At 38.4% G+C, this 12,311-nt stretch overlaps 1 protein-coding gene across 20 annotated transcripts in view; it reads left to right on the top strand.

The window, feature by feature from the left end:
• The window catches only part of USP34 (ubiquitin specific peptidase 34), a 242,438-nt gene that overhangs the window by 69,519 nt on the left and 160,608 nt on the right, over window positions 1-12,311 (top strand). For 17 of the 20 annotated variants that reach the window (XR_015136757.1, XR_015136758.1, XM_086326450.1 and 14 more), the window contains 3 exons: window positions 5,974-6,041; window positions 9,566-9,758; window positions 11,243-11,304. Coding sequence is in view for 15 of the 20 variants with exons in the window: in XM_086326450.1 (XP_086182576.1) it covers window positions 5,974-6,041; window positions 9,566-9,758; window positions 11,243-11,304 (323 nt within the window). In the remaining 5 variants the exon portion in view is untranslated. The remainder of the gene's footprint in view (window positions 1-5,973; window positions 6,042-9,565; window positions 9,759-11,242; window positions 11,305-12,311) is intronic. The other 3 variants (XM_086326466.1, XM_086326468.1, XM_086326467.1) reach the window with 1 other exon arrangement.

Here is a 12,311-nt window from a genome sequence, read left to right on the forward strand (position 1 = left end):
CACGGGGTCGCAAAGAGTCAGATACAGCTTAGCAACTAAAACAACAAATAGTTGATTTACAATATTATGTTAGTTTTGGGTATACAGCTTCATTTTCACTATAGGTTAGTACAAGATCCCGAACATAGTCCCATGTACTATACAGTAAATCCTTGTTGTTTGTTTTTTAAAATTTTTGTTTATTGATATTTTTGGCTGTGCTGGGTCTTCATTGTTGCATGCAGCTTTCTGCAGTTGCAGTGAGTTGGGGCTGGCTTCTCACTGTGATGTGTTCTCTTGTTCTGATACACAGACTCTAGGGTGAGTGGGCTGCAGTGGAACATGGGCTCAGTAGTTGTGACACAAGGGCTTGCTTAGTTGCTCTCCAGCATGTGGGATCTTCCTAGACCAGAGATCTAACCCATGTCTTCTGCATTGGCAGGCACATTCTTTACCACTGAGCCACCAGGGAAGCCCTTATTGTTTGTAAGCCCTTATTTATATCTAAGGTGTGGTATGTATTTATTAATCTCATTATTGTAGTTCAGTTGTTCAGTTGTGTCTGACTCTTTGTGACCCCATGGACAGCAGCACACCAGCCTTCCCTGTCCTTCACTGTGTCCCAGAGTTTGCTCAAATTCACGTCCATTCTTTGGTGCTCAGACTTTCTTATGGTCCAGCTCTCACATCTGTACATGACTGCTGGAAAAACCATAGCTTTGACTATGCAAACTTTTGTCAGCAAAGTGATATCTTTGCTTTGTAATACACTGTCTAGGTTTGTGATAGCTTTCCTTCCAAGGAGGAAGCATCTTTTAATTTCATGGCTGCAGTCATAGTCTGCAGTGATTTGGAGCCCCCCAAAATAAGTCTGTCATTGGTTTCAGTTTCCCTTTTTATTTGCATTTAGTGATGGGACCAGATGCCATGATCTTAGTTTTTTTAAATGTTGAGTTTTAAGCCAGCTTTTTCAGTCTCCTCTCTCACCTTGATCAAGCGGCTCTTTAGTTCCTCCTCACAGTCTGCCATTAGGGTGGTATCATCTGCATATCTGAGGATGTTGGTACTTCTTCTGGCAATCTTGATTCCAGCTTGTGATTCATCCAGTCCGGCATTTTGCATGATGTATTCTGCATAGAAGTTGCATAAATAGACAATATATAGCCTTTCTGTACTCCTTAACTTTCAACCAGTCATTTGTTCCATGTAAGAGTCTATTGCTTCTTGACCCACATACAGATTTCTTAGGAAACAGATAATGTTGTCTGATATTCCTGTCTCTTAAAGAACTTTCCACAGTTTGTTGTGATCCACATAGTCAGAGGCTTTCATGTAGTCAATGAAGCTGAAGCAGATGTTAATCTCATACTCCCAATTTATCCCTCCCTCTCACCTTTCCCTTTGGTAACCATAGGTGTTCTGTTTTGTACAGAAGTTGATTTATATTATTTTTTTGGATTCCGTGTATGAGTGATATCATATAGAATTTGTCTTTCTCTGCCTGACTTTCTTCACTATGTATGATAATGTCTGGGTCCATTCCCATGTTGCTGCAAATTGCAAGTTGTTTTTTTTTAATGGTTTAGTAATATTCTATCACTCACTCACACACACACACACACACACACACACACACACACACACACACACACACACACACACACACACACACACACACACACACACACCCCCCAGTTAATGGATTATAGTCTGTGGCAAAGGGGCTTGTGTAAATCAATGAAGTTATGAGCCACACTGTGTAGGGCTACCCAAGATGGACGGATCATAGTGAAGAGTTCCAAGAAAATGTGGTCCATTGGAGGAGGAAATGGGAATCCACTCCAGTATTCTTGCCTGGAGAACCTCATGAACAGTATGAAGAGGCAAAAAGATATGACACCGGAAGCTGGGCCCCCTAGGTTAGAATGTCCAGTATGCTCCTGGGGAAGAGCGAAGGACAATTAACTAAGAGCTCAGAAGGAATGAAGGGGTTAGGTCAAAGCAGAAATGATGCTCAGTTGTGGATACAGCTGGTGGTAAAAGTAAAGTCTGATGCCATAAAGAAGTGTATTGCTTAGGAACCTGGAATTTTAAGTCCATGAATTAAGGTAAACTGGATGTGGTCAAGGAGGAATTGGCAAGATCGAACATTGACGTCTTAGGAATTAGTGAACTGAAATGGATGGGAATGGTCAAATTTATTCAAATGACCATTATATCTACTGCTATAGGTAAGAATCTATTGAAAGAAATCGAATAACCCTCATAGTCAATAAGAGTCCAAAATGCAGTGCTTGGTTGCAGTCTCAAAAATGACAAAATGGTCTCAATTTGTTTCAAAGGCAAACCATTCAACATCACAGGAATCCAAGTCTGTGCCACAGCTACTGATGCTGAAGAAATTGAAGTTGACTGGTTCTGTGAAGACCTACAAGACCTTTTGGTACACACACCAAAAAAAGGTGTCCTTTTTATCATAGGGATTAGGAAGTAGGATTAGAAGTAGAAAGTCAGGAGTTTAACAGGCAAGTTTGGCCTTGGAATACAAAATGAACAGGGCAGAGGCTGAGTTTTTGTCAAGAGAACATGCTGGTCATAGCAAAAACCCTTTTCCAACAACTCTTCCAACAGTCTCTTCAGACTCTACACGTGGACATCACCAGATGGTCAGTACTAAAATTAGATTGACTGTGTTATTTGCAGCCAAAGGTAGAGAAGCTCAGTACAGTCAGCAAACACAAGACCTGGAGCTGACTGTGGCTCAGATCATGGATTCCTTATAAAATTCAGGCTTAAATTGAAGAGAGTAGGGGAAATCCCTAGATTGTTGAGGTATGACCTAAATCAAATTCTTTATGATTATACAGTTGAAGTGACAAATAGATTCAAGGGAGTAGATGTGATATAGTGCCTGAAGAACTATGGACGGAGATTTGTCACATTGTACAGCAGGCAGCAACCAAAACCATCCCAAAGAAAAAGAAATGCAGGAAGGCTGTTTGTCTTTTTGAGGAGGGTTTACAAATAGCTTAGGAAAGAGAAGCCAAAAGCAAGGGAGAAAGGGAAAGATACACCCAACTGAATGCAGGGTTCCAGAGAATGGCAAGAAGAGATGAGAAGGCCTTCTTAAGTGAACAATGCAGGGAAAGAGAGGAAAACAATTTAGATGGGAAAAACTAGAGATCACTTCAAGAAAATTGGAGATACCAGGGGTACATTTCATGCAAGGATGGGCCTGATAAAGGACAGAAATGGTAAAGATCTATCAGAAGCAGAAGAGATAAAGAAGAGGAGGGAAGAATACACAGAACTATGCAAGAAGTCTTAATCACCTGATAATGAACATGGTTTGGCCACTCACTTAGAGCCAGACATCCTGGAGAGTGAAATCAAGTGGGCCTGAGGAAGCATTACTATGAACAAAGTTAGTGGGGGTGATAGATTCCAGCTGAGCTGTTTCAAATCCTAAATGATTCTGTTAAAGTGCTGTGATTAAGAATTCCAGAAAAATACCTACTTTTGCTTCATTGATTACGCTAAAGCCTTTGACTTGTGGATCACAACAAACCGTGGAAAAGTCTTAGAGATGGGAATAACAGACCACATTACCTGTCTCCTGAGAAACCTGTATGAGGGTCAAGAAGCAACAGAACCAGACATGGAACAAAGGACTGGTTCAGAATTGGGAAAGGAATATGAAAAGGCTGTATATTGTCACTGTGCTCATTTAATTTCTGTGCAGAGTACATTATGCAAAATGCTGGGCTGGATGAATGACAAGCTCAAATCAACATTGCCAGGAGAAATATCAACAATCTCAATATGCAGATATCATTCTAATGTCAGAAAGTGAAGAGTAACTGAAGAGCCTCTTGATGAAGGTGCAAGAGAAGAATGAAAAAGTTAGCTTGAAATTTGATTGTAAAAAATCTAAGATCATGGTACCTGGTCCCTTCACTTCATGGCAAATTGAAGGGGAAAAAGTGGAAGTGGAAACCAATTTTATCTTCTTGGGCTCCAGAATCACTGGCTGGTGACTAGTCCCATGAAATTGAAAGATGCTTGCTCCTTGGAAGGAAAGCTATGACAAACAGAGAGAGTGTATTAAAGAGCACATATATCACTTTGCCGACAAAGGTTTGCATAGTCAAAGATACGGTTTTTCCAGTAGTCTCCAGGTGTGACAGTTGGACAGGAAAGAAGGCTGAGCGCTGAAGAATTGATGCTTTCAAATTGTGGTGATGGAGAAGACCTTGGACAGCAAGGAGATCAAACCAGTCAATCCTAAAGGAGATCAACTCTGAATTTTCATTGGAAGGACTGATGCTGAAGCTGAAGCTCCAGTACTTTGGCCACCTGATGCAAAGAGCCAACTCATTGGAAAAGTCCCTGACAGATTTAAGGCAAAATGAGAAGGGCATGGCAAAGGATGAGATGGTTAGATAGCCTCATCAACTCAGTGGACATGAATTTGAGCAAACTGGGAGATAGTGGAGGATAGGGGAGCCTGGCGTGCTGCAGTTCATGAGGTCACAAAGAGTTGTACTTAGCAACTGAACAGCAGGAACAGATATGTATACCCCATTTTGTTTATTCGTTCATCTGTTGGTGGACATTTAGATTACTTCTGTGTCTTCACTATTGTGAATAGTGTTCTGTGGACATTGGGGATGGATGTATCTTTTTGAATTAGAGTTTTTTTTTCCCTTTCTTTTTAGAATATATGCCTAGAAGTGGGATTGTTGGATCATGTGGTAACTCTATTTTTAGTTTTTATCAGAATCTCTGGACTTTTTCATTGTGGCTTCACCAATTTACGTTGCCACCTATGCTGCAGGAAGGTTCCCTTTTCTTTCTACCCTCTCCAGCATTTGTTATCTGTAATCTTTTTGATGATGGCCATTCTGAATTATGTGAGATGACAGCTCATTGTAATTTGCATTTTCATTAAGGATTGCTTTAAATCTTAATGGTGTATAATTTATAAGAAATTTTTTCCTTATGGTTAATATTTTCATTAATGGTTAAAAAAATCTTATTCTCAGGTTATGAAGATATTTTTCCATTTTCTTCAAGTTTTGTTATATTACTTTGTTATTTTGACCTGTAATTCCGTGGTAACTGACCGTGTGTGGTGTATGTGAGGGATTAGGATTCATTTTCTTTTTCATATAGCCAACTCCTGGTCCTATCACTATTTGTAGCAAAGACAGTTCTTTCCTCTTTGTTTTGCAGACTCATTTTTGTCATAAATCAAGTATCTTTATGTGTCTTCTTGGGCATAGTCTCAGATTTATAGTATGTTCCATTTGTCTATTTGATTAGTCTTGTGCTATTTTTCATCCTATCTAATTTCTGCTGCTTTTTAAGAAGTCTTGTTATGCAGTAAAACAAGTTCTACCTCCTTGTCATTTTTTTAAAAAAATTAAGGTGTAATTGACATATAGGGCTTTCCAGGTGGCTCAGTGGTTAATAATCCATCTGTCAACACAGGAGACATGGGTTCGATCCCTGGTTGAGGAACTAAGATGCCACATGCCATGGGGAAACTCATCCGCATACTACAACCACTGAGCCTGTGTGCCACAACTAGAGCGAAGCTGGAGTGCCATAACTAAGACCCAACATAGCCTAATAAATAAATAAATATATAGTTTAAAAAACTAAGATGATTTATGAAAAAATTATATAGTTCTATTGTATTTGGGTTGCTACCATGCAAAGAGGTATAGAATAGCAGGTAGTAAGATACTCTTGGATTGATGGTTCTCCCTTTTTATCAAGATGCTGATAGTAATTCTTTAGGTTGATTTTAGGTATATGTATTAAAAATGTATAGGTTAAACTACTTGTATGTGTTCAGTAATATTTCTTAGTTTATCCTTTACAAAATATTTATGTTTTAGATGTAGCAAAATACTAAATGTTTTTGTTCTTAAAGACATGTATTTCATATTCATTATACATTAATATTGCTTTTATGTTTCTTTATAGATTAGAATATGGCTGCATATCCCTGCTGTCATGCAGCACATTATTCCTTTTAGGACATACGTTATCAGGTAAGTTTATAAAACTTTTCTCCCCTTGTTGTCAATATAGTAGTGTTTAAAACTGTTCATATAATAGTACAGAATTATATTGTTTGAAAGCCCTTTGCATTCACATTCCCCAGAGAAAATTTTAATTTGACAATTTATAGTTTCTAATGAACATGTATTTTTATATTTAATGTTTACTTTTAAGCAATTCATGTTGGAATTTTTTTTCCTTGAGTATAAAGAATGAGAGATTAACAGTGGTTGCACGATATTCAGCTATATTTATTCAGTAAGCAAATATATACTAAGTTTTATAGGCATAGGGAATATAGCAGAGAAGAAAAGTTACCTCCTTTTGTGTAATCTGTGTACACAATAAAAAATAATAGAGTCCTTAGAAAATCATGAGTACCAGCTATTAAAAAGAATGCATTTGAATCAGTTCTAATGAGGTGGATGAAACTGGAGCCTATTATACAGAGTGATGTAAGTCAGAAAGAAAAACACCAATACAGTATATTAACGCATATATATGGAATTTAGAAAGATGGTAACGATGACCTATATGCGAGACAGCAAAAGAAACACAGATGTAAAGAACAGACTTTTGGACCCGTGGGAGAAGGCGAGGGTGGGATGATTTGAGAGAATAGCATTGACACATGTATATTATCATATGTGAAATAGATCTCCAGCCCAGGTTCGATGCATGAGACAGGGTGCTCAGGGCTGGTGCACTGGGATGACCCTGAGGGATGGGATGGGGAGGGAGTTGAGGGTGGGTGGGTTCAAGATGGGGAACATGTGTACACCCATGGCTGATGTAATGGCAATGTATGGCAAAAACCACTACAATATTATAATTAGCCTCCAATTGAAATAAATAATTAAAACATAAAAAAGAAATTCATGAGTACTACAGAGAAAAATAATGACAAGGGTGGATTGAGAGTTCTAGAGGGTAGGTCACAATTAGTAACTGTGGGTATGGAGAAGGTCTCATTGAGGAGCAAGTGATACTTGTGTTTTGTAAGTCCCAACCTATGAATGAAACCTATGATGAAGATAGAGAAAGAATTGTATTGTTTAAATGTAGGATGTAAGCTTTTGGTGTTCTTAGATTGTGTTACTTGATAATATTTAAGAGTTCTTTATAATTTTTCTTATTCTTGCATTTGCAAAAATTTTAGTGCCTACTATTTTCCAGTTACTGTCTAAGTTATTGGAGAAAGTATCAGGAAAAGAATCAGATAATGCTGAATCCTGTGCAAGTAAAGATATAAGGTGATAGAGAATATGAGGCCTTTCAGAAAGGTGGCATCTGAAGAACATGAATCTGCTCATCAGATATTAATTAGAAGGACATATTTCAGGTAGAAGGAACATAAAGGCATAGGCTTTGAAGTTGGAAAGAATATGACATTAAAAAACTAGAAGTAGATTGGCAGAGAATAATGCACAGGGAAGTTCAATTATGATATGATTGATAAAATTATTTAGGACCTTCAGGCTGTTGCAAGGAATTTGAATTTACTTTTAGCCGTGGGGTCTGTTGAAGGGTTTTAAGTAGATGAATCCTGATGGTTTTTTTTTTTTTTTTAATAGCTTAATTTTCTAAAAAGATTTGGTTATTTTGTTTGTGGCTTTGCTGGGTCTTCACTGCTTCAAGCCCATGGGCTGTGTCCAGTTGTGGAGGGTAGGGGCTTCTCTTGTTGCAGAGCACAGGTTCCAGGTGCACAGGCTTCAATAGTTGTGGCACACGGGACTCAGTGTGCCCACGCACACTGCAGCATGGGATCGTCCTGGACCAGGGATTGAAAGTGTGTCCACTGCATTGGCAGATGAATTCTTAACCACTGGATCACCAGGGAAGCCCTCATAGTGGTTTTTAAAAGATCAGGTTGGCCTTTCAGTAGCTTGGAAGTTGCCTCATAAATTATAGGAGGGTTGAAGGAGAAGCTGGGAGACCAACTGAAAAGTTAATGCAGTAGTCCTGGAAAGAAGTTAGGGATACTTGTTCAAGGATTGTTGATAAGCAATAAACTTGTACAAGGTTATTGTTATGTTTTGCAGATTCATTGGATATAGTTGAGAATGAAAGCAACAAGATTGGTGATTGTGGAGTTTAAGAAAAGGGATAGCGTAGTGGATGACACTTAACCCTCTTCTCCTTGATTCCTCTGTTTGCAGTTGGTATCATTAACTGAGATGGGAAAGACTGGGAGAGTTTAAAGACTTCATTTTTACATGCCTTTGGGACATTTAAGTGACAGTAGGAAATTGGGAGTAAAAGCATGTAATTTAGAACAACAGCATTAATTTAGAAGTTGTCAGCATAAAGAATCACTCTTAGAATCTTCTGGAGTAAATAAATGAACTCATCTAGGGAGAGAACATAGAAAGAGAATACAAGTGAAGCTAGGATGCAGGCCTGCATCACGTAGCTTTTGCTGTGTAAGAAAACACCCAGCACTAGTAGCTTAAAATAACAGCCATTTATCATTTCTCACAGGTCTCCGGTTGGTTAGCTCTTCCGATCTGTGTTGACTTGGCTGGACCTGGATGCTCTAGGATAGATAACTTCATTCATTTGTCTTGTGGTTGGCAGGTGGATTGGTCTCAGGTGGAGACAGGTGCTCATATATATTTTGGCAGTTGGCTGGATGTTATTTGGGGCATTAGCTATGTGTCTTTCATCCAGTAGGCTTTCCTGAGTCCATTTTCTTGGTAGTTGAAGAGTTCCCAGCAATAGAGAGCAAGCCCAAATGCTTTTAAGCTTCTGCTGTGTCACATTTCTTTGTGCCATTGGCCAAAGGAACTTTCATGGCAAAGTTCAGGTGCAAGGAAGTAGAGAAATGACACTTTTGATAGGAAGAGTGGCGAAGTCACATTGCAAAGACTGCTGTATGAAGTGATGGGAAGGATATGGAGTCTTTTTGCAATCCATTATGAGCCCTGAGGAGCAGTAATGTTGAAAGGTTGGGTAGAGGAGGAGGAACCAACCAAATAATATAGGTAGGGCCTGAGAGGAAAACCAGTGGATTGTGATTTTTGAAATCCAAATAGTGCTGTTTAAAATGTACACATTTTGAAAGATTTTGGCTGTGTCAGGAAGTAGATATGTTGTTTGTATGAAGTTAAGTGAAACTTATTAAAAGCAAGAGCTGTATACATGACAGGTATTAGAGAATAGAAAGCTTTACTGGAGGTGCGGAATCTGATGTTAAACCACTTGTCTCTGTGTAGTTCCTCCCTCCCTCCCTCCCTCCCTCCCTCCCTCCCTCTACCCACCTTCTATGTTGTGTTGGACTTTGCAGTTTCTGATTCATGTTGAACTCTCAGCAAAGGACACGTTGCCACAGGTCACAATGCTTGAAGTATCACTTAGAAATAGTTTAAATTGGGGATATTAATCCCAGGATGTCAGGTTCTACTGTACCAAACATTTCAAAGTTAGGGAGCAAAGGAATATTATTGAATTTTTAAGTTGGATTAAGAAATAGCTTGCAAGTTTTCGTGTATGTTGTATTTCTGAATCATTTCAGGTATTTATGCAAGCTCTCTGATCAGGAGTTAAGGCAGAGTGCGGCTCGCAACATGGCTGACTTAATGTGGAGCACAGTGAAAGAACCATTGGACACGACGTTGTGCTTTGATAAAGAAAGCCTAGATCTTGCATTTAAGTACTTTATGTCACCTACTTTGACTATGAGGTTGGCTGGACTAAGTCAGATAACTGTAAGCTATTTTTATTTTTGGTAATTTTTTGTTTGCCTTCTCAGGCTATCATTATCATCATCATAATACCTACTGCTTATGGAGCCATCTATGGAGCACAATGGAGCACCATTGTGCTAAGGACTTTAAGTGCATTATTTTTTGTGGTCCTTACAAATCATTTCTTATGTGTTCTCTTTCCTCCTATTTTAAATGTGAAGAGGCAGGGACTTAGAAGGATTTATACCTTAGGTCTTTTTGATTTTCAGGTCCAACTCCTTCACTTGTTTTTTATATATATATATATATTTTTTTTTAAATAATTTTTGGGGTAAATTTTCCCCCTTCTTTTTTAAAAAAAAAATTTATTATTATTTATTTCATTGTGCCAGATCTTAGTTGCAGCATGTGAGATCTAGTTCCCTGACCAGGAATTGAACCCAGGCCCCCTGCATTTGGAGCGTGGAGTCTTAGCCACTGGACTACCAGGGAAGTCCTAGCTGTTCAGTTTTTTTACATTTAGAAAGCAATGTTTTCAGGGAGAAAAAGAATAGAAGATTATAAGTAACTAATTCATTTCGGGTAGAAGCCACAGATTATTGGGCCATAGGCAAGATTTGACTAACAGAAACTTTTGGTTTGCACAGTAGCAAATACTGTTTTAAATGGTGAGAAATACATATTATTAGCCTCTCTGAGAGGGGCGGGTGGCAAGAATCTGGTGTTCTTGAATCTGTCTTCTTGCATGACAGTTTGCTTAGAGCTAAGTAGTTAGCTGCATTTTTCAGAATGGATATGCTTACTCTGGTTTACAAAGGTCTGTATTAGATTTACTCCTTTATATTTACTACCTATTTTTATAGTATAGTTATTCTGAAGTGGCTAGATTTTACCCATGTATTAGACTGTAAATGTAGAAAACAATGGCAGTTTCCCAAATCAAATCTTAAAAGTATAGGTCTAGGAAGCCTTTCTCGAATTTCATTGGGCTTCCCAGGTGGCGCTAGTGGTAAAGAACCTGTCTGCCAATGCAGGAGACATAAGAAACGGGTTTGGTGCCTGGGTTGGGAAGATCCCCTAGAGGAGGGCGTGGCAATCCACTCCAGTATTCTTGCCTGGAGAATCCCCATGGCAGAGGAGCCTGGCAGGCTACAATCCATGGGGTGGCAAAGAATCTGACACTACTGAAGTGACTTGGCATGCACGCAATGACACATTACTTGCTGCTTTGCATTAAATTTTTGTGATTTTTTCCCCCTTATTCAGCTTTTTTCTAACATTCTCAGTGAAATAAAGCCCAAGTATTGCTTGTGGAATGAATTCATGTTTAAAAATGATAAATGAAATAGGCTAATTGGGAAGTATATATCTGATGATCTTATATTTTATAATTTTGATCTGATTATTGCTTTCTGATCTGCATATCAAATACGTCAAACTATGTTTCTTGCCAGTTGCTAACATGCAAGAATAATTTTGGAAAAATATGTTTCTTTTCTGTATAGAATCAGCTTCACACCTTCAATGATGTGTGCAATAATGAATCATTGGTATCAGACACAGAAACGTAAGTAATTTATGCATAAGTACACTATATCAGTGTGTAGCTATTTATATGATAAATATAACTGTGACTATTTGATTTGAAGTGTTCACTGGAAATATTTTGCCTTGTGGTATAGCCTTTAATAAGCTTTCAGAGGAATATATTGCAACACTTAAAACATACAGTGTTATTTTTCACAAAATACAAAGAGAGACTATACAGGAGAACTTAATAGTAAAGAATATGGTACTGATAGTTTTCGGAAACCGCACTTGATGCAGGAAAAGCTCTCATTTAACTTTTTTTTTTTTTTGGAAAAACCAAGTTCATGATGCTCACATATGAAAAAGTAGTTTTTATAACCTACAGCTTTTTAAAGTACTTAGAAATGCTTATTTTTCTAATATTCTATTTAGTTGTCCATCCAGTATAGAAATCATTTTTTAAAATCTCAGTTGGGTAGTAATATTTTCTGCTGTAACAGAGTTCGTTAGTTTTATTTTTGCTGTGTCATTGCACGGCTTGCCGAGTCTTAGTTCCCTGTGGTTGTTTAGTGGCTCAGTTGTGTTGGACTCTTTTGTGACCCCATGGACTGTAGCCCACCGTACTCCTCTGTTCATGGCATTTCCCAGGCAAGAATACTGGAGTGGGTTGCCATTTCCTTCTCTAGTGGATTCTCCAGAACCTAGGGATTGAAGTCTCCTGCTTGGCAGGCAGATTCTTTACTTCTGAGCCACTGACTAGGGATCAGACCCACACTCTTGGTTGTGAAAGTGTGGAATCCTAACCACTGGATCGCCAGAGAATTCCTCAGAGTTACACAGTTTTAAGGTGTTAGAAAATTAGTAATGATATGAATGAGTCATATTTTTGGTTTACTATAACTTTTATGCATTGATGTTAGTTCTGCTCTGTGGAGCTAATTTCCATTGAACCCATCCCTTCATGAGTTTGGAAACCAGAGACTATGCCTGTACTTTGTTTTTCTCACATATTATGGTTATTAGCTATATGGCCAGGCGGGTCAT

The sequence above is a fragment of the Bos grunniens genome, chromosome 11 (genome assembly GCF_055505025.1).
Source record: "Bos grunniens cultivar Pamir isolate PY7600 chromosome 11, Bosgru_T2T1.0, whole genome shotgun sequence".
Classification (NCBI taxonomy): Eukaryota; Metazoa; Chordata; class Mammalia; order Artiodactyla; family Bovidae; genus Bos; species Bos grunniens.